The sequence below is a fragment of the Silurus aristotelis genome (genome assembly GCF_946808225.1).
Source record: "Silurus aristotelis genome assembly, chromosome: 22".
Lineage (NCBI taxonomy): Eukaryota > Metazoa > Chordata > Actinopteri > Siluriformes > Siluridae > Silurus > Silurus aristotelis.
Window position 1 is genome coordinate 6,857,300 of NC_139595.1, and position 26,432 is coordinate 6,883,731.

Genomic DNA, 26,432 nt, shown 5'->3' on the forward strand with positions numbered 1-26,432 from the left:
AGCGTTTTAAGGTGAACCTAACATCTATATACTGTATATATATATATATATATATATATATATATATATATATATATATATATATATATATATATATATATATATATATATATATATATAATTAATATAAATAAATTTAGATCGATTTATATATTTATTTTATCTTAAAATCAATCACATAATGCAAACAAAGAATGACAATTGTTACAAGCAGCTAAAGGAAATTTTATTGAACTTGTAAATCATTTGACTAATAAAATCACATAGCAATCTTTGTGATAATGAATTAATTAATATGAATAAAAATAAATCCGACTGGACATCAGTATGGAATTGCATTACAGCGGCTTTAACAGCTTCGGCTGAATACGGCTGAACTCGGCTCTATTTTCGGATATAACTTCGGCTAAATTCGGCTCAATTTTCGGTTAAACTCGGATATAACTTCGGCTAAACTCGGCTCAATTTTCGGCTGAACTCGGGTATTACTACGGCTGAACTCGGATATTACTACGGCTGAACTCGGCACAATTTTCGGCTGAACTCGGATATAACTTCGGCTAAACTCGGCTCAATTTTCGGCTGAACTCGGGTATTACTACGGCTGAACTCGGATATTACTACGGCTGAACTCGGCACAATTTTCGGCTGAACTCGGATATAACTTCGGCTAAACTCGGCTCAATTTTCGGCTGAACTCGGATATAACTTCGGCTAAACTCGGCTCAATTTTCGGCTGAACTCGGCACTATTTTCGGCTGAACTCGGCTCTATTTTTCTTGAGCGCGCGATGCATTGTGGTTGTTCATGCCCTGTGTTTTTGCATTAAGGGTGTGTGTGTATTTTTACTAAACCGCGGTACCTTTTAAAATCCCATCATGGCTCCTGAAGCCGGTATTTTACTTTGGCAGTTATTTATTTTGTTGGTTTTAGAACAGACGCCGAAAGGAACTGCTGTCGAGGAAATATACAAATCTTGCTACAAACCAGTCAAGTTCAACAGACCTACTTATATAAGGTACATAAATGTATAAAAAGCTGCAATCTGATTGGTTGACAGACTTTTCCTACCCATTCCTGAGATGGGATGCGTAGGGAACTAGTTTTATACAAAAGATCGTTTTAAGAACAAATTTCAGGCAAAATGTAGTGAAAAAACAACAACAACAGCAAGATGTCAAAAGTGTGGTGAATGTGTGATGAATAATTGACTCTAGATGAGTGAATTGTTAGAAAATGATTGCACATCTCGGTGTAGACCAGTGTTTCAGCCTTTTCATCATTGATATGGAACTGTAATGCAGCCAGGTCTTTATCTGTTCATTCACCTTAGAGCAGAGGGAAGAAGAAAAAGAGGAAGTGCAGAGGTGCACGAAAGAATGGGCAAAAAAATAACTAATTTGATTAAGAGCCGTAGGCTGATAGTGAATGTTGCATTATACCAAACTGTATTATATTAAAATAAAAATTGCCCAGTTTTCCCTCATTTATGATTTCATAATATTTAGAAGTAAATAAGTAGAATGACTCTGTAATCTGCATAACGAATGTAGTTTTATTTTCATTTAGTTCAATTAACCTTTTGTACAATAAAAACACAAAAACAGCCACATTTATAGTACAATAAAGTTCAGTGCCCCCTTTTTCCCTCTTCTCATACAGTATATGCCATAGCAGGCCAAATCAAAGGTCATTCATAGGCCTTAGTTTGGGCATCTCTGTAGAACATACGTAAATCAATTATATTATACTATATTGTATTGTGGACATTCATTCCATGCAGATCATTTCAGAGTGCTTTGCAATTGAAATGCATAATATGTATTTATGTAGAACCTATCCCAGGCCTCATGAGTACTTGAACATCACTGAACTTCCTGCTTCCTGGGACTGGCGTAACATCGATGGGATCAACTACGCGAGTGTGACGCGCAATCAACACATCCCTCAGTACTGTGGATCTTGCTGGGCCATGGGATCCACCAGCGCCCTCGCAGGTACACAACCTAGACTATGATACATAATTAATAACGGCTGAATCTCAAGCGATCACCTACTGGACTTATAATGCATTATACTGAACCCTTACATTTCTACCCTGTGTAGCTCTTATGCAGATAATGAACACAGGCTGAATCCCAAATGAATCCGTGTAGTGCATGAAGTGCTGTACCTGTATGCAGAAGCCATTATATCATACATTATGCAGTGTATGTGGAGATGGAAAGAAGTACATCATATAGCAGTTAAACATGTGCTTATTGTCCTGTTCAAAATGGAGAAAAGAGCTTATTGTACATATCGCTGAAATACCTAATGAAACCTATACCACAGCAGTATGGAGTTCCTGAATCTGATTACTCAGTAGGCATAAATACATTTTTCTGAATCTGCAGTTCTCACAGTTTTGGCTGTAATTTAAAAGATGTGTGGATGAGCTACATAATGAGCTACATAATGATAAAAAAATGTAAAACTTAAATTTTTCCAAAGGAAATTTTTATTTCACATGTTTGAAACGCAGTAGCAGTGTGTTTATTTTCAATATGGGAAATTCACAACAGCAGGTTGCACATTCTGAATTCTTTTTAATACGAACAAAAAAAACATCCCGTTGTTTTTTTCCCCCTCATAAGATCGTATAAACATCAAAAGAAAAGGGGCATGGCCGTCCGCTTACCTGTCCGTCCAGAACGTTATTGACTGTGGAAGGGCCGGCTCTTGTTTTGGAGGTGATCACATGGGTGTGTATGCTTACGCACATGACGAGGGCATTCCAGACGAAACCTGCAACAACTACCAGGCGCGAAATCAAAGTAAGAACAGAATTCATGTTATGAACACAAAATTAGTAAATTAGTAACAAATGAATGTAGCTCCTCGATCATATGTAATAAATAAACATATTTCATTTAAATGTAATTTTGTGCACTTAAGTATAAATCAGAAAAGTTAAACAGGACTCTCGCTGTAACAGGATCCGTGGACATACAATTTTCTTCTTAAAAACAATTATTTTACATTTTGTTTTACATTTAATTTTAATTTTAAAAAGAGAATTTTTTGAAAAATGTGATTTTTATTTTCTCAGAATATTCCAGAACCAAACTACGGAAAAACAAGTCATTTTCACGTTTCTTTGTTTATGCAAAAAAAAAAAAATAATAAAGGGAAAGTAAAAGAGAGAAATAATTTTTTCTTTTATGTGTAATTGCAGAACTACAAAAGCAGTACGTCACAGCATTTTCAGGACAGCTATGCTTAGCCATGTTTAGATTAGAAGTGGGCGGGGCTTATACAGTCTATATAGGCAGTTGCACTACTTAATACCTGTAATTTTCTTTTATTTGGATTGAGCTATTTTACATTCATTTTTATTGGATTGATGTCTGCAATTTTTGACAAAACTTCTTTTAAATGAGGTCACTTGACTTGTTTGGGTCCAGTATTGGACAATAACAATGTAAATGTAATTCGTTACTCTATTTAAGTAGCTTTTTTTTTTTTGCGTATCTGTACTTTAGTAAAGTATTTCTATTTGGGGAGACTCTAACTTCACTACAATTAAAAAATATCTGACTTTTTACTCAGCTACATTTTGCAAAATCATTTGCTCGTTTTTAATCATGAGTGGATAAAAACTTAACTGTCAAACACGTAGAAAATCAACGCACCAATCATGGTCGAGCGTGAGCTCTTGTTCCTGTTGTGTTTTGATTGGTGCTTGGTGGTATTTACTTATCACCAACATACAGTTCAGCATCAGTTCAACAGCAAGCAGAACATATGGAGAGGAATAAATGATGGAGGAAACTCCAGAATCGAACTCGTCACAACACCCGTGGCCTCATTTGCACGATTTTTTTAAATAGTTGAAAAGGTTTAAAATGATCATTTTAATAGATAATCAGTGTTTGACTCATTATTATCATTCTATTAATAGATTTTTCTGCTATGAGTAACAGAGTGTTTTCACAAACTGAGTTGATTAAGTAAAGAGTCTTGTGATAAAAATGATAATAGGAACATTATAACCATAAAAATCATAGAACTTTCGGTACTGGAGTAATATTTTACCGATTGTATCTCTACTTTTATTCAAATACATGTTGTGTGTATTTTGCAGTTTGGCTCTGGAGTATTAGAAGAACATTAAAAAACAAAGGTTATTATTATTTTTTTTTTCAAATTCTCTTTCTAAACTGAAAATTAAATGACCAGAAGGTACCTGGACCTAAAAGCATGAGGTTGGTTCTCCATCTACCCAATTTCTGTGTTTGTAGAATGTGATCAATTTAATCAATGTGGCACGTGCTCATTCTTCGGGTCCTGTTCGGTTGTAAAGAACTACACTACGTGGAAAGTAGGAGACTACGGTGAGATTTCAGGACGAGATCAGATGAAAGCTGAGATCTACAAAAATGGCCCAATCAGGCAAGTGTCCTACTTCATATATACACTGCCATATGCTCTTTCCTAATGTTTAAACATGATCCTCTTCCATCTTCATCTTCTTCGCATGGCAGCTGTGGAATCATGGCAACTAAACGTCTTGAGGCATATAAGGGAGGCGTGTTTTCAGAGTTTCATATCTTCCCACTCATGAACCACATCATATCTGTGGCAGGCTGGGGAGTCACCCATGATGGAATAGAGTATTGGATAGTCAGGAACTCCTGGGGCGAGTTTTGGGTGAGCTATCATTCTTATCTGTACAGCCAGAAGACTTTGTATATGACCTGTGTCAGAAAAGACAGTTGTTTACATTGCTATTTTTTTGTTTACTCCAACAAAAATATTCCTCTAATTGCATAATAAGGATATAAGGCACCCAATAGTTTATGAAGCACCACACAGACCAATGAAAAATGTTAATGGTTTTGAAGATGAGCCGGATATATTATATGATTGCATCACACACAGCAGTGATTTGTACTTTTGACCACAGGGTGAATCGGGCTGGGCCAGGATAGTCACCAGCGCGTATAAAGCGGGAAAAGGGAACAGATACAATCTTGCCATTGAGAAAGCCTGCGCATATGGAGACCCCATAGTGGCCTAGAGGAAGAGCAACCGTTTGGAGCAGCTTTATCCACATGTCCAGAGTGGAATCCAACAGAGGGCAACATGTAATATAGGCATTATTAAACCATTACAAATGGCAGTGTTGTTAGTAATAGAGTTCATTTTTTTTCCCAGGTGAAATGCGTTCATGGTTTATTATTGCCTGCTGTTTGATTTTAATTTAAAAAGTTTTTATAAAAAAAGGTTTAATTTTAACCTGCAATTTGCAAATAATTTTTTATTACCAATGTCTTGGTTAATGTATTAAAAAGAAAAAAGAATAAGACCTAATACAAGTATGGACAAATCAGTTCTCGCATACGCATGTAAACCGTTATATGTTTTTGCATTCTGTACAACTAGAGTCTGGAAGTAAATTTGACTAGAATTATAATGTACTTTTATATTTGTATACTTTTTTTATTGGTTTTTTTTTTTTTTTTTTATAATTTTGCAGGCTGCATTTTTTTCCCCTACAAATCAATATAACTAGGATATTTAGAATTTTTTTTATGACATTAAATCTATTTTATTCCCAGTTTGTACCACTGCAGAATGTTAAAAGGTTTTGGTGGTCAATATTAAAAATCTTTCTTTCTTTCTTGTATTATATTAATGCAGTGCTTTTCGGATTAATTACAATATTGTTTGTGATCATTTTCATGCTCATATTTTCTTTTTCCAATGGTGTATTTATCGTTTTCTAATTATTCTTCATTTATTATTCATTCATATAAATAATTGTAAAAATTTTATTTAATATATTTACACAAATATAATGTATTATCCTGGTGATTTAACAGTTTGCATTAAAAAACGAATCCAAGTCTATAAGCAAGACACTACAAAAGAACATCAACACACTTTCATTGTTTCATTCAACATTTTATACCAAGGTTTTAACCAAATATCAGTAAAATTTTTAGAAAATAAAAAACAGAAAATAAAAAAACAGTGAAATACCAGCTCTCTACATCAGTTCTAGCATGTACCAGTCCCTAGATAGATAAATAGATGATGCAGGCTCTTGCTGGCTCTTATTGGCCGACAACCTTAGTAACAGAATACAAGCGCTTCTCATTGGCTGCTTTGTTCGAGCACTCGGTCAGTAATTAGACAGCTTGAGTGCCAATTAAATGTGAGCCTCAAAAGCTCCGCCCCCTCCGACTCTGCAGAAAACAAGGGCATTGGGTTGGTAAGTAACCCACCCCGGGTGCACTGCGAAACGGGGATGCTGAGCACAGAGACGCGCCCCTGTCTCGGAGCAAGGCTTTTGATGACTGTTTATAATCTCTGTATATATAATGCACTCCTGGATGTGAAGCTGGATCCTCGTGCACTGTGCAGAATCCGGCTACACTGCAGCACTGGATTGTACGCAGACTAGAAACAGCATTGCTGCTGCTGGTGGTGTCCCCCCCCCCTCCATGTGAGTGGATGAGTCGGTCACTGCGTCTCTGCAGAACTGGAAACCATCGCTAAGGAATAAGCATCCCAGGTGAGCTGTGATATTCATGCATCTTTTTAAAATATATAATATGTATATATACACTAATCTTCTAATCTGCATTGTGGACTCTACAACATGATGTGTTGCTCAGAAACCCATCAATACCAATGATACGTTTATTGCAGCTGGATAAAATGTCTTATTGCCAAATATAAACCTCAAACATGCCATTACACATGCTATAATATTTAATGCATGAATTATTAATGGGCTTTGTTATGATGCACTGTATCCTGGTCAACTATGCAGTAATATGAATGTCAAATATTTTACTTAACAGATATTTACATTACATTACATTCAATACTTTTATCACATTACACAACATTAGTACTGTCATTATTTGTATGTTCAACTTGCACAAACAAGTGTATAATTGTGTACAATAATATATCATTTTCTTGTATACATATTTTCCACTCTTATAACCAGGTGAAATCTTTCGTTCTATCAGGGTTTTTACAATCATAATTTATTAAAGCTGGAAATCTATTTAGAATTTGTTTATTAATTGCTAGTGGTCCAAAAACAGACGACTAAATTTGTGATTGGATTTAGTTTGTGAAACCTTGTTTGTTTTTTTTTGGCCTCAAGAAAAAAATCCTCCCCTGTCCCTGTATCCCTTGGCCTTCACTGTCTACCTTCAGTATTGATCTATGTGCAACTCTTATCGAGCTTCCTTTTGGGAAATGGGTACACTGCACTCACTGCAGGATAATCTGATCTACAATTATTTGCCAAATCGAATCTCGAATCATCAGCATTGGAATAATTATGTCTCGTGATGAACTTGCAGACAACATGTGCAGTATTCCCACAAAAATGGCTTTTAGTAGGTGTTTGTATTTACAAATAGAGGATTTGAGTTCTGCTGATACACTGCGAATGGTTTAGATGGCTACCTGGCTTGTTTTAACTGGGCAGCTCTAAACTCGATTGTGTAAAACTCTGGCCTTTTGCTGCACATAGCATTGATTGGAGTTTGGGAACCTCGGAGGATGCCCTCTTTTGCCAAACGATAGTCAAGAAAATGCACTGCAGCATCTAGAAGCAAGGCTGACGTAGTAAATGTATGTCCTGAAACAATGTAAACCCAATGTTTTACTTCAAGATTACTCATAGAATGATGCATTTCTAATTCTAGAGCAGGGGGTCACCAACATGGGGCACCAGGTCGCCCGCAAGGACCACATGAGTCACCCGCGGACCTTTTCTAAAAAAAAAAATAGCTTACCATAGTACCACTTAAAAGTGAGCTGTATCTCTTTTTTTTTTTTTTTAAATCACACTTGCATTGGTGTGAATTTAAAAATGACAATATAAAAAAAAAAACCTTTCAAAATTGTTACATATTAGATTAGAGCCAGCTGGTCTCCAAGTTGATTTTTGTATGTTACGTAATTGATAATCTGTACAAACATGATGCAACGTAGTGCATGATTTGTTGTTAGTAACTGGTGAAAATGTTGTCGAAGTGATCATGTGAAGATGTAAATACTTGCTGAGATTTACAGAAAAAAGTTTTGCATATTGATATTTGTTTCTTACCTTGTTAAATCATTGTCGATAATATATTGTGAAAAATCCTTAACATGATCAGTGTCTTCACATACATGAATATCATTGATTATTAATAATAACATATAGTTAAAGGTAAATTGATCAAATTTGTTATTTCAGAAGTGTGTATCAAACTGGTAGCCCTTCACATGAATCGGTACCCAAGAAGTAGCTCTCAGTTTCAAAAAGTTTGGTGACCCCTGTTCTAGAGAATCATATGTCCTGAGTAAGTCTCAATGAGAAAATAAATAAATGAATACAGCAGACATATGTAAATCATTTGTCATTTATTATTTCTAATAATAGGATACCGAATGGATGGTGCAGTGTTCTTGTGTGCACAGTCCCATGTTTTGTTTTGGGTTTTCTTTTTTGCCCCCAAACCTCATTGACCACCTCATTGAACAGTAATGTAACATTTCCAAGTAACTACACTGTGTTGGGGATATGAAGTCGTTTTTGTTGTTTTCCAAACCACAATGGGAATAAACATGCAACTATAATAAAAAGTACGCTTAGCCATGACACCAAGTCTGGTTCCAATGTACTGTGTACCAATAATTTGTCCATCCTTCTATATAAAACCACACAAAACCTGTTCTCATCTTTCTCATTATTCTCACCCAGTGTCTATTAAAAACATCAAAAGTTTAATGACTTTACCACCAACACACCTTGAGACAGAATGGTCCTACATTTTATTTTACAATGATGACCTTAAGCTTTTTCACTTGGCCCTAATCCAGCAAAGGGAATTCTTGCTCTGCAATCACCAACGTAATAATACTTCAGTGCCAGTGGATAGGAAATCGGATCTCATTAAATAGATGTATCAAAAGCACTTATATTTATTTTACTTTAGTCCACGAGGATCTGCAGTTATTTTGAGCTACACTTTGGTAGGTTCCTGTTGAGAAGCTTCCTTTGATGTGAAATAATGTACAAACGAAAACCTACTATTTATTCTGCATAATGCATGGCACATCATCATGAACTTGCAGAAATGAGTGGAGATGTCCAGGAGTGGCTAAGGCGACCCAGCTAGGGAAAATCCCATGGAGCGAGAATGAGGGATGCAGGTGTTATTATGCGGCCCTTAAAAAAAAAAAAAGCCAGCCAGACAGGGAGTGTATCAGTGAGACAGCCTTGATAAGTGCTCATATTTCTCCCTGCAGCTCGGAACGCTGCTTGTGAAGAGCAGATCGACAGGAATCGCGACCCTGCGTTCTCAGCAACTAATCGTTAGTCTGTCAGCTCTCATCAGCACTTACAAAAGCCAGCGTGCTGACTAATGCTGTGCCAAGCTACTGGTGAGCAGGTGCACTCTACAGATTAGAAATAAAGTGCTAAAAAGAGTTAAATAGGAAACACAGGTGGAGGACACTTGTTCTGGTGTTGTGGAAGGCCAGACATTTGATATTTAATGTATTTCCTGTATCTCTGCAGAATTTTATATGTGCAAAATTGGGTTTGACACAATAGGAGGATTAAAAAACAGAAAATGACTGCACAACATCATGCTTAATAGCTCTGAATCGATTTGACTACAATGCTGTCTATATAAGAGGCATACAACAAGCACCTAGTCAGCAAAAATCCAATTTTGACCATTGTCTGCCTGTGCAAGTTGCATGATTACACAACGGCAGTCAGGCAGGCTTTCACACTCGAATGAAATCCAACCCAAATTAGCCTTCATTTGTATGACAGTTGTGCAGTCATGCCATAGGCTGCTTTTTTTTTTTTTTTCCCTCAGTGCCCAAAAGAAGTATGGTGGTGTTTTTGGAGCCATGGGTATTTTTAAATCAATGTCGAGGTGAATTGACGTGTCTTTTTTTCACCCACACACAGTACAGCTAAGCCACATGCTTCATATTATATTACCATTATGGCTTATGTGAATGGAATTGGAGGTCATTTATGTGGGTGAGTGTTTGGTCTTAATCGTGTTTGCTTTGGTATTAAAAAGATTTCCATTCCGGATCGAAGCACGTTTAAAACAAAAGCAGGTGAGGACTTGTGTATGAGTGTGCTTCTACTGCTTGAAAAAAAAAAAGTGGATCCGGAAGCTGCCTGAAAAACCTTTCAGCATTCACTAGCTCCTCCGAATGTCCTTATACAGTGTAGGTTGACAGCAGCTGTCAGGCACCGCATCAGCAATTGCATGCAGCTTCTTTTGTGTGAGTCACTCTGCTTGTTTATTTCTAGGGCACAACACAAAAGCCCACGCTGTAAAATAAATGCTTTGTGCCAGTGCTGGTCTACTGTACTGTAGCTGAACCCAGGTCAAGGACATATCTCGTTTGATATACTCGAGTCCAGATCATTACAATTATGTTATTTCATTTCAATGATGCTTTTATTCAAAGTGGCCTACAACAGGATAAACAGGATACAGTCATGTAATTGAGGGTTATACATCAGGTTCAAGCACCCAACTGTGACAGGCTGGCAGGTCTGGGATTTGAAACCACAACCTACTTTACAGTAAACACTGAGCCACCACTTATTGGTGGTATTTAGAGATTACTTGCGAAAGAGAAAGGGCAAAAATCCTCTTTCCTGATGACTTTTGCATGTCAGAAAGAAGACCAATTATTTTCAATCGTCGAAAAATCAGAAACACTCAACAATCGGTACAATGTTACACAGTGATTATGCATAAATATATTTATAGTTTGATTTAACTACAGTATGTGTATGTTTAAAATCAGACCATATGAATTTTACCATCGATTGATGACACTGATCAGACTCTCTATACATTAGTCCAGGTGAGCGAGCACCATGCTGACGAGCATCACAGAGGGCATCCTGTGCTGCCTGACAGGCAAAAGTGGAAATGTGGTGTTGCCTGTGAAGCCATCGGGCGCTGCTCCTTCTGATGGGTTCGAGTTTGTAGAGGTGAAGCCGGGTCGTGTTTTGCGTGTGCGTCATGTTCTGCCTGAGCGTCCTGCCAATCCAGAGCAGGAGCAGGGTACCAGTGTTCACTGCAAGCGCAAGATCACCGTCTACCGTAATGGCCAGCTGGTGATTGAGAACCTGGGGGACGTGTTGCGATCTGAGATCCTTCATTGCCCCAATGGAGATGTGGAGCAGTGCAGCACCGTGGAAGTAGAGCTCGCTGATTACTTCACTGCTCCTTCGTCCCCAGAACCCAAACCAGCTTCTCCTCCTATTCAGGCATCGGACCAACAGAAACCAGCTCCACCACCGAGGCGGCGCAAGAGGAAGCCCAAGCGTACAGTTCTCATTGACTCGGAGAGATGTATTAGCAGCTGTAAGGGGACGCACTCGGACGTGGCGCTTTTCTTCATCCATGGTGTTGGAGGCTCACTGGACATCTGGGGTCGTCAGTTGGACTTCTTCTCCAAATTGGGCTACGAGGTCATCGCACCAGATCTGGCAGGGCATGGAGCCAGCACTGCCCCTCAGATAGCGGCTGCTTACACTTTCTACGCCCTGGCTGAGGATCTACGTGCCATTTTCAAGAGATATGCTCGCAACCGCAACATCCTCATTGGCCATTCATACGGGTGAGTTTAGGCATAAGGTTTTTTAAACATGCTGACATTGGATCAGCTGTTTTGGCCCCACATACAGAGAAAGATAAATATATTTGTATTCATATAGGCAAGGGCTTTTAGGCAAAAGGAATTAGAGGAGAAGGAGGGTAAGAGGGTTTAGGGGAATTTAAGAGATTAGAGAGAAATGGTCTTATAAATAAGGGGGAGTTTTATTTATTTATTTATTTATTTTTTATAAATGTGACAGTGGCATTTTTTTTATATTTTTAATTTAAATATTTGCCAATATTTAAAATCTGATAAAAATGAACAAATCTAACATGTTGCCCCTTACTCTCTTCATTCAAGGGTGTCCTTCTGCACGTTTCTGGCACATGAGTACCCAGAGCAGGTACATAAGGTTGTGATGATAAATGGTGGAGGCCCCACAGCGCTGGAGCCAAGCCTCTGTTCCATCTTCCAGTTGCCCTCCTGTGTCCTGCACTGCTTGTCGCCTTGTCTGGCGTGGAGCTTCCTCAAGTATGAATTGCGCAAAAAAGTGCAATCAGTAAAAGGCTACATTCACACAGAAGGCAAAAGTGGCCCAAATCCGTTTTACTTACAAAATCTGATTATGAACTGATGTAAAAGGTGCACAAATCTCGTTCTGCCTTACAGGATTGAGGATACACACAAACATATATCAGATACATATCGTATTTCAGTAAACTGGAATCGACAATGTCATATTCAGTGTGCTTTTTGCAGTTCACACAGCGATACAGTTAAAAAATCTGTCACATTTGAGTTTGGCATCTACCAGAAGTGTAAACAGTTTAGCAGGTTAGCAGTTTAGCATCAAATAGTACAAATAGTAGCGATTGTGCAAATTGGGACAAGTGCAGATAAATATACAAATATACGTACAGCAAATAAATATAAAGGCTATGGCAGTGAAAAAATGTGCAGAAGCTAGTAGCATTTACTGCTAATTTAATATCTTATACTGGGCTTTTCTCAAATACAAACTCACCACATTACTAGGTAATATAATTGTGGTCATTAAAATGGTAGCTAAGCAGGTAAATTGTACCCCAATGGCATTTATTTTAGTTTTTTATTGGTCGTATGTCACATGGGTATTCAGCTAAATGTAATTGCACTAATAAAAAGCAACTAATAGCTCTTTAGCTGTTATTAATGACACCATTTATAGCCATTATGTTAGTACTGTGGTAGCAATGTATTAATTGTTTGACTTTGCTCTCTGTTGCTTTCTCTCACAATGTCATCTCTCTCTCTTTCTCTCTACTATCTCCCTATTACTGTTTCTTTTACCTACTTCTCATCCTCTCACCGTCTCAGGGCTGGATTTGCCAGACAGGGCGCTAAAGAGAAACAGCTGCTGAAGGAGGGCAATGCTTTTAACGTGTCCCCGTTCGTGCTGCGGGCCATGATGAGCGGTCAGTACTGGCCCGAGGGAGACGAGGTGTACCATGCCGAGCTTACTGTCCCCATCTTGCTTGTTCATGGCCTTTACGACAAGTTTGTGCCAATGGATGAGGATCAACGAATGGCCGAGGTATAGTGAAATATAAATAATAAATGAAAGAAAAGTACAAAAATAAAAGTGCAAATGAAAATACTTAGCATCTTCTTATTAAATAAGATCATGGAGTTTTCTTCGGGATCTACCAGTAGCCTAAAGATAACGTCATAGATGACAAGACAACCATAAACAACTAGATCTCTGTGCTGTAATGAATGTATTGTTCATTAAGAAGCATTATGTAATTTCAGATGCCCCCACAGAAGTGGCAGATGGTTACTGAATGAAACAAAGGCCTTCTTTTATTTGACTGAGGAGTGTTTCGACGATTCTTAAACATTTTATTCCAAACGACTGTCAAATTCTTAAATCTGATTGGTTAGAAGGTGTTCAATAAGTTTCCATAAAATTATAGAAGCTCTGACTGAAAGTTTTATTCAAATACTTTATAAACTCTATAGGAACTGTAAAATCACAAAGAATTTTATGCACGATGCTTCACATAATCTAAATCGAACATGTGGTGAGGCTTTTTGCACATTCTAAGTTCGGAGTTCTGCTCTTGGCTGACAGAGTGGAACCCAAGGTGTATTTCTTTTGCTGTTGAAGCCCAAAAATTCAGCATCTTGCATGTCCTAAAATGCTTCTAATCTCAACACAGCAAAAAATTTTGTAGAAAGTGATCCAACAATCAGTTATCCAAAGCTCTGAAGTATGACTTAATGAATTTCACTGCTGCCACATGATTGGCTGACAGGATAATACATGAATGAGCATGACGAGCAGGTGTTGCGTGGTCACGGATTATCTGACGTTCTCTGTATTTCCAGATTCTCCTATTTGCCTTCTTGAAAGTGATCGAGGAGGGCAGCCACATGGTTATGATGGAATGCCCAGACACAGTCAACACACTTCTACATGAGTTCTTTCTCTGGGAGCCAGACATCACCAGAAAGGATTGTGCAGATGATACACCTGCTACAGACACCACGACTGACGAAAGCACTGGCACACAAAAATCCAACAAGCCTGTAAACAAATAACCGATTGGGACCGGTGTTTTTGTTGGGCAGACCAATCAGAAGGCTCTTGATGGCAAGCTGTATGAGGTGGAGTGATCACCCAGGCTGAAAGCTAATTTTCTGGAGCGGAAGATTGAGGGTTCGAGCAAGTTGCATCAAGACAGCAAGAGCGATTCAAGAGACTCGGCTAACGCAGGCCAGAGGATAAAAGGAAAAGAAAAAAAACAAAACGAAATGAAAGCATAAACCTACTTTCAGACCAGAAATCGTGGTTTATTACATTTCATTGGTGTCATATCTCTCTGCTACCGTTTGGACAAATATCTTTTCTTCTTGTGGTGTATCAACAAAAGAACTGAAACTCTGTCTGTTGGCTGCAGAAGTGTGATAGCTCCAACTGGAAAGTTACAAACTGATTTCTTTGGGACTATGGAAGTGTCCCCATGCTCATGCACCGCTCGTAAATCCATTGTGTCAGATCTTTTGTGATCCACATGAGTGCATCAAAGCGGGGAGAGGATAAGAGCCAAATCTCTGTCATGTTTAACATGCTGTATCTGAACATTGTTATTTGTTCAATGTAACACTGATAATTATGAGGAAAAATATAGTAGTGATATTGTCTTCCCATATAACACACGCTTACAGTCTTAGGAGGATAAAAAAAATAGCAGGCTGGAAAGGAAAACAATGAAAAACATAATATTTATATAATAAATATTTAATTCGAAGGCATTTCCTCTGTCCTCGTTGAATAATTGAGGCTGTTATGTAGGCCATAACTTAAATACTAAAATGACACTGTTACTGTTAGCACTGTTTTAATGGGTTTTTTTGTTAACAAATTAATGTTTTCTTTAAACAAACGCAAAGTGCAGATTTGCGACTAAGTGCAGGGACGGAGAACACAAATGCAATGAGAAGAAAATTCTGTCAGCAGAAGCATGTTCTTGTCTCCTAGCAACAAGAAATTGGAGGAAATGATGTGTTGGTGGTGCATTCACAGCTCTGCCACAGAGAGGAAGAGAGAGAGAGAGAGAGAAAGAGAGCAAGAAAGAGAGAGGAAGAGAGAGAGTAATGTACCACTGATATGGTTTTGGTGCTCTAATAACACCCAGGGAATAAGCTAGAAAAACAAAATACTGTTAAAAATAACTTTAAGACTGGTAAACAAGCATGACCAACTTTAAGACTCTACTGGAGACATCAGTGTCATATGGCAGTGTTCGTATTTGTGTAAATTGCTGCACATTGAGTGATTATGCAAAGGAACAGGACATGACTTTCGGAAATAAACAGAAGTACAGAGATGGTGACTCATGAGCAAAGCACAGATCAAGGATATATAAAGATGCAGGTTGCCATAACAACAGACAGTAAATTGCCTGCATGGTAAATGAGAGGACGGCTTGGTCAGTGTGAGGCAGGAAGTGCATTGCAGAAAATCTAAAGGGTCCATATACGTTGCCTTTATTACTTCCCTCAAAATTTTTTCTGGGGGGCAAGAGGATAAATCATTTTGTTTTACCGCGTTTCCTGGGACACACTCATACAAATGAATTTACTGTGAGTGATGTTTTCAGCAGATATGCTCACTAGATGTTTTTTTTTTTTCACCTGTAAAAATCCTGCTGATATTTTCTTCTGTTAATCAGCCACGTCATGCTCCTTTAACGTCACGCTTTTGCATCACCGTTTTGCTGAGACACACGTTGATGAGAAACACCCATGTCATTCGAGATCATTCATTTCAGCCTCATCTTAAAATTAAAAAGAAATGAAAAAGGACAGCTTTTTTGCAATATTTTATTTTCAATCGAAAATCATCTCACCCGAGTTAATAAATGCAACGTACATTGCGCTTTGCTGTCAGGATAATGCAATGATTATGATGCAGTAAAACACAGAAAAAGCAACACAGAATTTAGGATTTTATTATTTTTTTTTATGAGAATTAAGGATCCCAAAGTTCTGAGATAAATTCGAGAATTACAAATTGATATATATAAACTTTTTTTTATTAAACTGATTTCATTATTTACCTTGGAGGATGACCAGATGTCTGTTGTGTCTGCATATACACAGAGAAGAGGGAGAGCATTTAAACAGCATTAATATCAGTGCTTGCAGGTCTAATCGAAGACTGTCAGTCACTACACTACGTTGTTGTATAAAAATCTCTAAGAGAATTATTATGCATGCAAAATGGAGGAACACTGTTTTAGAGCAAATCTGTTTATACCCAATACAAGATGTATTCATTCTTCTTTATCAAAACCTTTGTGATGTGAAACCATTGCTAAAGCACAAGTAGCATTTATAGGCATGGTATTTATGATCATTACGTTCCACTGTAGCTTTTAACAATCTTCACACCATCGTTATAACTCTATCCCTAGTAGGATGAATTCCTCAAGACACATAGACATGATCCAGTGTATATCCAACATTATAGACTCGGGTAATCACATGATCGTTCATGACGGTGTTTTTTTTTTGTGTGTGTTTGTTTTTGCAGCAATACCGTTTCCTAAAAGCTGATGTGTAACACTACTATGTAATAATTACTGCCAGGACAAATCAGTATGCCAATATTCTTTCTTTTTTTTTATCACTATCTTGTTTCGGGGGAAGAAACCACACTAAAATAACTCAGCTCTCACTTTGCGCTGCTAATAAACGATTATGCCAAGTATGAGCAATTGGTGTAAGTGTGAACCTAAGTGAAAATAAGTACACTGATAAAGAGTGTTGAATATTTAGCGACTGAAAGAAGTAGCTTCAGGTGCAGTGCACAAGTTGCTACACGTTAAAGGATGTTCGCTTACTGAACAAGAACGACTGCATACTGTAAGAGGGTGTTGAAAGATTTAGACTTTTCTCTTTAAGAACAAGTGAAGAAAATGAGGAGCTCAGTTTTGACATTTACGATTAATGCTCTTCCTCGGTGTGTGTGTGTGTGTGTGTGTGTGTGTGTGGGTGTGTGTGTGTGTGCGCAGTTTCAGTGCTCTACTCTACAGTGTACTACTATTCGTGGTTCAGTCTATGCCAGAGAGCTATGTTATACAATCTATCAGACACACACTGCCTGAAATGTGTGAATATATATATATATATATATATATATATATATATATATATATATATATATATATATATATATATATATATATATATATATATAATGTAAACAATAAAAAACCTACATAAAAAAGCAGCTCTGTGAGTGTTTAATGGCTTGAAAAAATGTTTAGAGAAGTGTTTTTAGATAATAGACAATTACATTACATAAGGTAGGCATTTTATTGTACTTTTCTTTTATTCCCTTTTAGTCATGACATTAAAGGAAAAATCCACACATGAAATATGTTCATACCAAAATACTTTTGGTGTGTCTAAAGATTCTGGTGCTAAATGTATGTATGTATGTAAGTTGTCTGTTGCACTGACATTATTGCAAGTGTCATTAAACATCCATTTATTTTTTAAATCTATAAACATAAACTAGCTTCGAAATTGAAATGAGCAAGAGCTTCTTGTCTCAAGTCAAGTCTAAATATCCCATGATTAAAACATGCAGTGTAAAAGGACTGGAGAAAGAAATCAGCTACAGTACAGTTGTGTTATGGCTCAGGTAGTTAGCAAAAAATAGTAGTTATTAAAATATTACTCCAGTAAAAGCAAAATTGCTCCCTTTATTATATTCGATGAAAAGCGTTTTAAAAGGTCAACTATGAATTATAAAATAAATCCTGGACACCATTGAGGATTAGGTGTCGAGTCTATGGATTCATGTCGAAGCCATTTAGGATGGGTTTTTTTCTTTAATTGAGCTGCCTATGGGTTTCGGTTGCAGGCTGATAAGAAGACCAACAGCAACAATTTACATGCATACCTATAAAAATAACCAAGAAAAACACAAGGGGAAAAAGCTGCAAACCTGTGTCTTGTTGTATTGGTGACCACTAGAGGGCGCTGCTGGTTGAGAAAACCTGTACAGATGAAGTGCACTTGCTTGCATCTCAGGCATTTTAGTGTAAAAATTTTTAATCTGAACCTACCTGAAGAGTTTAATGAATAAAACAGATTTTTTTTGTCATTAAAACTGTCAATACAGAGCTTACACTGCGTTGCAAGTCACGTTAGTCATTTTCCCGTGAACGCTTGAAATTAGCTGTAAAGTCAAAATTTTGTCAAAACTTGAAATGGCTGTCAGGAAACCGATTAATTAGAAACAGCCAAATATTTACACTTCACACTCTCGAAGCAGTCATCATCACAGCAGCTTCGGAGCGTATCCTTTATATTGAATGCTTGGCCACCCCACCCTCCTGCATATTTTTGCACTTAGTAACTCATCAAATATGAAGTCAGCTCTTAACTCGCACATGGAAAAGTAATGCTATGACTATGTCACCTGCTATTAACTTTTGGCACTGCATTTCATCTCAATTATATAATCTCATAGCTCTTACTCACAGGTGCAGCGGTTCACATCATATCATACCTGCGAATCAAACACTCTTTCATAATGTGTGGTCATTTTACAAGACATTTTCTGGATCTGATTTGTCATAAGGCATAAAATAACACATTTCCCAACTGGTGTTTCATATAATTTTACAGAAATGTTTACAGGAGTGTCAACCACAGTCATGTCAGGATGTCCTTGGTGAGCCCTTTAAATCATACACGGGTTTGAAATAAACATTTTAAGCCTCAGTAAAAAAAATAGCTGTAGTTTTCATCTGGATGTGTGTGCTAGTAGTGGATTGTGTTACAAGTAATTGGTTCCATCATTCGAGTAGTCATGCCCAGAGAGATTGAGTTGATTAACTAAAAAAATGTCAGCATGCCATGCATGGGTGTGTGCTTTGTTTACTCCGATCAATAACATGTATAAATTGTATGTTGTTAAGAAAACATGGTGACAAAATCACTACCATGAATAAAATGAAATTCAAATAAAATAGAAACTGGCACGTTAAAACTGGCACACGATTGCCACCCCTTTATTTTTTTCACCGTAAATTTTTTTGCATTTTTACTAGTTTCCTGAGTTCGCACCAAGTACAAAGACCACGACCCTTGAGACAGGAGAGACCATAACATAATACCAGTTCTATGTGACATCCTGATACAATAAAAACACACTAGGAATCAAATGGCTGAATAAACAGAAGTCATGCTGTAAAACAAGAGATAGAAAGAGAGAGAGAGAGAGAGAGGGAGAGAGAGAGAGAGAGAGAGAGAGAGAGAGAGAGAGAGAGAGAGAGAGATGGAAACAAAGGATTGTATGCGTCACCTCACGTGTCTAACTGTCACCTTTATACTTGGCAGGAAAAACGAAATGATTTTACACAGAAGCAAGTTTAGGAACAGATTGTTTTGACTAACACCAACACACAAAGTGTCACTATCTATTTTCATATCTTTAATGTCCCAAATATTCATATCTGCATCTCTTTTTATCGAATAAACCCCGTCTATGTGGCCTAAACCAGATGTTTTAGTGGCCTTTGCTTGTTCCAACACCATCTCACAGCATTTCGTGATATGGGCATCGACTTCAATCCATTGATTCGCGTTCATGGACATGAATTTCTCTCATTTTTCGTGTCACTAAGCACCACTGCCTCCGCCTGACTCCGTCTCCATAGACGCAGAGGATCATGGGTAATGCTAACAGAAATGCCAACGGTAATCTTTTTTTCCCCATTTTCATCAGAGCATAAGAGATACATTTAGGGTTAGTGTTATACTCTAATAAATGTGTGTGTCTCTAGTTAACACAGTCTCCTTAAATAACCAGGAGAATATATTTAATGTATTTTGAAAGGAAAGAACCACTGTTGATGGGTAATAACAGCGAGTAGCTTACCATATATAACGCAATAAATACAAGGATAAAATCTCATGTTCAAATGCTGAATAAAAGTGCTTAAAAAAGAAAAAAAGAAAATCAATAACAAAAAAAACAACAACAAACACAGTGTCTGTGGTATCCAGTGGAAGAAAGAAAACGTCACGGAGGCACCAAAAATACTTCCTATTGAAATACATTATATAGATTGTCGTCCTCAGTGACACAAAAAAAGAGGGAAGTTTGTATCTATGAACATGAATCAATATATCATAAAATGCCATGAGACTAGGCTGCTTGTTCACACATTAAAGATCTCCTATATGAGTATTATATTTTGTTACAGACCACAGGATCCTCATATCCTAGTACACTTCTAGTCTTAAATAGATTCTCTGGCAAGCTTTCTGAAAGGGAAGGGAAATAGAGCAAGTCAGAATCATATCTGAATTTGTTGCCATCTGTTCATTCCGATTACTATATTCATATTCCGTTACATCCCTAATACGAGTGCGTACAAACAAATCGGGTTTGATACTGTACTCATACTTCCTGTTCTCTATGCTTTTAATAGTCATTAAAAGCTGAGCAAATAATGACTCAAATAGACATATTGTTTTCATTTTTTTTTTGTTTAAACGACTTCCCAGTGTAAACGAAGAGATGAGGAAATTTGCTCTGGAAACGTTCACACAACTGCACACCTACAAATGGAAAAGAAAAGTCTTCATAATGCATGGAGAAAAGGTGACACATCCGCTCAACACTCGAGTTCTCGTGGGATTTTGCGCTATGAAAATAATACAGCGCCTCATTTAAGCGCTTCCCTTGAATGTAAACACAGAAAGTAAACAATCATAGATGTATATACGATAATGCAAAGATCTGTTCCATGTCTGAGCTTCGTCTGGCTCAGGGCTCTTTCCAGTACAATTCAGATTCAGAACACATCTTTTTCACCAGTTTCTATTACCACCATTATTGTCCAACAAAGAGCCATTGTATTGTCAATCTACTAGAATTAAATTAGGATGAAAACATATGGCCGTGCGAGTTTATTGCGGTTGTGTTTAGGAATGTCAACAAATCCAAATCCTTGCTGGCTTCGTAATGGTTGTGGGTTTGCAGGAGCAACTGTAGCATCGACTCAAATGGTTGTGACTATTGTATATTTGTTGTTTTGGCTCTGCACTCTAACATGCTGGATATGATATGGCATTGGCAATGAGGGGAATAGACATATCAGAGGAACTGTTTCAAAATCACAGCAAATTATATATACATGAAGCTCGAGTTAAAAAAAAACCAAAAAACTAAACAGTCAAATATTCTGTACAGACGCCATGTTTATAGTCTGGATGAACTGCTTTATATGTACAGTACTGGCATCCTGTGCAAACCTATTCCATTGCCAAGCATCTACTGTAATATAAGCCCGTTTTCTTTTTTTGTTTGTTTGTTTTTGTTATGATAATGTGATTAATGACAATGTAGCTGTGGTATTTCTGCAGAATTAAATTTCTAAAACATTTGGCTAAGAGACTTTCCTGTTTGTAACACATACTATTTTTTTTTCTTTTTCAAACCTGCAAAATAATTTGATCGCTTTGAACGTTAATAACCGTTAATTAAATATTAGATAACCGATATTAGCTAGCCATGTCCTGACAAAGTATCTAATAAATAAAATCACAATCAATAAAACTGATATCATTGACTTTAAGTTAGACTTATTTCAAAACATGTAGTTTTACTTTTTAAAACATAAATAAATATGTCTTGACATTTGATTTTAAGTACATTTTCTGGCTCCACAGTTTTACCTCTAGTTTTTGACACAGTACCCATGATTTCCTCAAGTACAGTGTAGATTTTCTGCTTTACATGTGACTCTTGAGTGCACTGAAAGTTATCCTTAATCTCAAATCTAAATATGTAACTTGGTTTTTCTTTACACCCTGAAACTTGTTCTGGATTTATTCAGTCAATATTTGAGGATTTGAGGTTTAGGGAACAGAACAAGCTGTCAGCCAGCCAGCATAGTAGGCTTCTCTGGTTAGCCTAGACATTCTCCCTGCACAGATTCTAACAATGGTTTTGTTCCCCTTAACAATATAAAAAACATGTAGGAATTACTGAAGCTCTTGGATGCTTATCCAAATATTATCTACAGACAAAAGAAATCTAAGGCAACAGCTAATCAATGCACACAATTACCTCTTGCATGTACTGTGACCATAATAAAATAAATAAGAAACCCTCAAAAAAAACCACACCTGCTTATCAAGAAATATGTATGACGCCATTTTCAGAAATACTGTCGGAAACCAAATATGTTTGTAAAAACCTCATATCCAAAGTGTGGCTACGGCATGAGAAAGTGACTGACTGTATTTGGATCCGTTTCACTATATATTTTTTATAACTTTAAAAAGAATCAAAAACTGTAGTGTTTTTCTTGGGCTTGTGTATTGTATTTTGCACTTTGGTGTATTTTTTGAATACTTTGCCTTCAATTAAAAAATGGCTTACTAAACTCAAAACTTTCTATTGAAAAAAATGCTTATTTTATGCATATTAGACAAGAATGTAAGAATCTGGGATTACATGGAAAACGTCGAGACTTTCAAACTGTTTGGACTTTGGATATCGCAGCCAATTACAATTAAGCCCCATGAGCTTGGAGTAAAAATAAGAAAAGTTAAATAAAATAGAGCCAATCTATCTATCTAAAGCTTGCCAGCAAACTAATCAGTAAAATGTAACTTAAATAGCTTTGGGGCGTTCACTAATGTTTGCAATCACAGTAGAAAACTAGTAGCACATAAACAAAATTATTTTTTAATTGGCTTGACCACTCTAAAAGCACTGATGTGAATTGTGGATGGTTCACCTTTGGCCTAATTTCCATAAAATCTGCATTTTATTTATTTATATTCATTTCTGAATTTTTATATATATTTTTTTAAAACAACATATAATCATTTAAAGGGGGAGTGGTGGCTCCAGCGGTTAAGGCGGTGGGTTACCGATCGGAAGGTCGGGGGTTCAAGCCCCGGTATCGCCAAGCTGCCACTCTTGGGCCCTTGAGCAAGGCCCCTAACCCTCTTTGCTCCAGGGGACCCTTACGAGAAAAACAAATCAAGGACCGTGACGTCGGAGCGACGTGGGGCTGCCTTCCCGTGGGCTCACCCCCTGCAGGAGGGACCGTAAGGGACCGGTGCTGAGAGGATTGGGCAGCAGTCGAAGGCGGGGGCCTTGACAGCCCGATCCCTGGACATGGAGAAGTGTCTGGGGGAATCTGCTTAGACTGCTGCCCCCGCGACCCGAATTACGGATAAGCGGGAGAAGATGAAATGAAAATGAAATAATCATTTAAAATGTTAACTTTATGTTTAAGTAAAAAAATAAAAAAAATAAAAAAATAAATAAATAAAAAGATAAAAATACATTACATTACATACATTCATTTCATAACAAAAAAGATAACATTAAGTGCCAAAGTCAATTTAAAATTCAACCATTTGAACTTTTTTGGCTTTATAATGTTTTGAATATATCGCTCCCTGACAGCTTTGTCTCAAACACACCAAACCTACGCCCATGGTTCCTTTTGCTTAAGTTGAAAATGATACGTCTTTTGTTACTTAGCTGGAAATCTTCAACTGCTTTCCTAAGAAATCCAACATACACTCTGAATTCCATGTAACACTCTTTAGATCATGAGTTAACATGTGTAAGGAGAGATAAACATGATGGTAAACACTTGGGTGAGAACAGAAGATTGAAATAGATTATGACTGCCAACATGCAAAACTACAATCTGTTTCTGCATCGATGCACAAAAGGTTATCAAGCATTTACAATGTAAAAAACATTTTCTTACATTCAGTAAAACTCTGTAGACCCTTTTTTGACATTTATATGCAAATTTCATGATGAAAACATTTTAACATTATTTATTCGAATTGATTCTTGTCTCGTGGACTGCTGTCAGCCCGAGATCGCATGGGATTTGGATGCAAAAGTAAGACTGCTAAAAGATCATGTAATGCATGTACTTTCACGCAATTTGGTGTGATAAGCAGGCGGACAGAGTAGAGAAATGTTTTATAATCACACTATTCGGTGTCACCAAGAAGAGCATGGGTTATCTTTTGAAGGTTGGGTTCCTCTGAAGGTTTCTCAGGGAGGTTTCTCTTGCTGCCATCACTTATGGGTTGGTTGATAGAGAATATAAAGTATCTTTGACATTTCATATCTTGTTTAAAATGCTGTTTTGTAACATGGCTGATTATTTGATGGCTTATAAATGAACTAAATTAACTCTGGCAAACTGTAAATAAGGGAATATAAACCAAAATGTGTCACTTGCTGGAAAGCTGAAGAGAAATACATTATTCCAAAAAGATAATCATAAGTGGGAAATAGTGTGCAGCTATGAAATCAGGATATGTGTCATTTTATGAATCAGGTCTGCAGATTGTTGGCTGGCTGAGAATCTTAGGAAGTGTAGTGTTATTGATTGATACAGGTTGTGACGTGATTTACAGTCCTGGGAAATGGAGCTTGTGTTTTCAACCGGGAGTGACACGAGAAGTTTTCTGGCAAGTAAGTGTTTAACCTAGAGGGGAAAAAAAAGCATTCAGAAAATTTTATCTGCATCAAGTTGCATCAAGATTAGTTTTCATTCTTTTGATGAGTCACGTAGCTGGAAAACAAAGGATTATATGTTTTCTCTCATTTGGAAAGGTGAGATGTCATGAGACTCATATTTGCAAGATATTATAAATATATTTAAACCAATTTTTTACATATTTTATTTATAGTGTTTTTTTTTTTTACTGACTTTAGAACGGAGACACCATGCACACACCTTCACGCCAAGTGCCAACTTAGAAACACCACTTCATGCAATGGGCACATTTCTGAACAGTAGGAGGAAACTGGTAATCCCAGAGGAGCCTCACAGAGTCAAAACTTTTATAAATAACAAATGTTCAGTTCAGTTTTCCGTTTTCTTAGTGGGTTCTCTGCTCTTCGACATTCTTAAGAAATAATTTCCAAGGTATAAACCAAATATCAGTATGCCTAACTTCAGGCATCTCCTGCTGGACTCTTTTGTTTGTTTCTTTAGTTTATATTTGATGTCAACTTGAGATTTTACTTATTTCTTGCTGAATGTTTTACAGTATTATCAAGGCCACAAAACAACGCAAATCTTGTTAAACATTTTAAGAGGCAGTGTGGAAATATTTACCACTTTCTGTTTAACACATACTGGGGTATGGCAATTACACAAATCTCTGATCATTCAAATTTTGTCATGAAGATGGTAAAATCAAGTCCTAGCGCAATCCTCACACTTTTACACCATGAACATTTTTGCATCATTGGGCTGACAATGTATATAATAGAGGAATAATGATAAATAAATGCTCCAATAATTTGGAGTTTCAGAAAAATGGATTACAGTTAATAAAATCCAGAGGCAAGCATCAGGATTGTGATGAATTGTAAAAAGAGCATGAATGACATCTAATAATAAGAATAGACAATGAAGATTTTTTTCTATTCTGTCACTGTCCCACTTTTTAATGAAGGAACATAACTCCAAAGGTAGCACATATTTTAATCCAATGCAATGACACAAATCTGATTATTGTAATCTGACCTAATCTGTTTAAAGTAAAACAAAATACTAACGTGAACATGAAATATTCCATTTATCAATCTCAACTACTTTCCTGCTACTATGGGTTGACATTAGAACACAAATTAGTAGCTTAGTGAAACTGACAGAATCTGGCGACATGTTATTAATTTCTTGCACTGACCCATGTCACGTCGTATTCGTTGTAACAGCACCGAGTGCTATGCACATAGTATACTCGGATAGTTCACGCTACACCCAGGTATTTATTTATTTTGAAGATTAGAGTGCTGGAGGGCTGCCCATAAGCCCTCCATCTGTTCGCCATTTGCTGCTTTTTTACACACCCAATATTCACACAGAAGAAAGAGCTGGCCCCTTTCAGAATAGCTGTGCCTATGTCTCGTTCTCCCAGTTTCATTTCTGTCCCCTACACTCTCTGGCAAACATCTCCTCTGGTTTATGTCCTTAGCTTGTGAGATGTTTTACTTTGGAATGACTTCCAGAGGGAATCATTCTCCAATGTGATTGAAGACTTTCCTTATTAGCCAACACAGCTGAAGGCCATGCGTGCTGCGGCGCTCGTGCATTGCGCAATAGAGGAGAGAACCTATGAGATCCATCCAGTCTAATGCACAATGCCAAAGCCCTTCGCTTCCCCATGCTGGCAGGTCACAGTGTAGCTTCCATCATCATTGCCATTGT

General features: G+C 37.1%; 2 protein-coding genes across 5 annotated transcripts; both read left to right on the forward strand.

The window, feature by feature from the left end:
- The first annotated feature begins 770 nt into the window (after positions 1–770).
- Positions 771–5,280, forward strand: LOC310717184 (cathepsin Z). The gene is made up of 6 exons (XM_083524904.1): positions 771–1,018; positions 1,834–1,997; positions 2,637–2,816; positions 4,284–4,434; positions 4,527–4,692; positions 4,949–5,280. The coding sequence occupies exons 1-6, from the start codon at positions 879–881 to the stop codon at positions 5,060–5,062; spliced, it is 915 nt and encodes a 304-aa protein (XP_083381030.1). The 5' UTR covers positions 771–878; the 3' UTR covers positions 5,063–5,280.
- An 897-nt stretch (positions 5,281–6,177) lies between these two features.
- abhd8a (abhydrolase domain containing 8a) lies at positions 6,178–16,913 on the forward strand. Of its 4 annotated transcripts, XM_083524888.1 has the most exons (6): positions 6,178–6,259; positions 6,412–6,562; positions 10,904–11,670; positions 12,010–12,180; positions 13,006–13,222; positions 14,020–16,913. In XM_083524888.1, the coding sequence occupies exons 3-6, from the start codon at positions 10,922–10,924 to the stop codon at positions 14,230–14,232; spliced, it is 1,350 nt and encodes a 449-aa protein (XP_083381014.1). In that variant the 5' UTR covers positions 6,178–6,259; positions 6,412–6,562; positions 10,904–10,921; the 3' UTR covers positions 14,233–16,913. The 4 variants fall into 4 exon arrangements, with proteins under 4 accessions (XP_083381014.1, XP_083381013.1, XP_083381015.1 ...); XM_083524887.1 differs by lacking the exon at positions 6,178–6,259 and having other exon boundaries at positions 6,266–6,562; XM_083524889.1 differs by lacking the exon at positions 6,178–6,259 and having other exon boundaries at positions 6,266–6,562; positions 10,909–11,670.
- Positions 16,914–26,432: the final 9,519 nt, after the last annotated feature.

Coding starts and splice junctions, on each gene's coding strand:
- LOC310717184 (XM_083524904.1), top strand. CDS start 879: ATGGCTCCTGAAGCCGGTATTTTACTTTGGCAGTTATTTATTTTGTTG. Junction 4,435..4,526: donor TACAAAAATGGCCCAATCAG/GCAAGTGTCCTA, acceptor TTCGCATGGCAG/CTGTGGAATCATGGCAACTA. Junction 4,693..4,948: donor ACTCCTGGGGCGAGTTTTGG/GTGAGCTATCAT, acceptor TTTTGACCACAG/GGTGAATCGGGCTGGGCCAG.
- abhd8a (XM_083524888.1), top strand. CDS start 10,922: ATGCTGACGAGCATCACAGAGGGCATCCTGTGCTGCCTGACAGGCAAA. Junction 12,181..13,005: donor CTGGCGTGGAGCTTCCTCAA/GTATGAATTGCG, acceptor TCACCGTCTCAG/GGCTGGATTTGCCAGACAGG. Junction 13,223..14,019: donor AGGATCAACGAATGGCCGAG/GTATAGTGAAAT, acceptor CTGTATTTCCAG/ATTCTCCTATTTGCCTTCTT.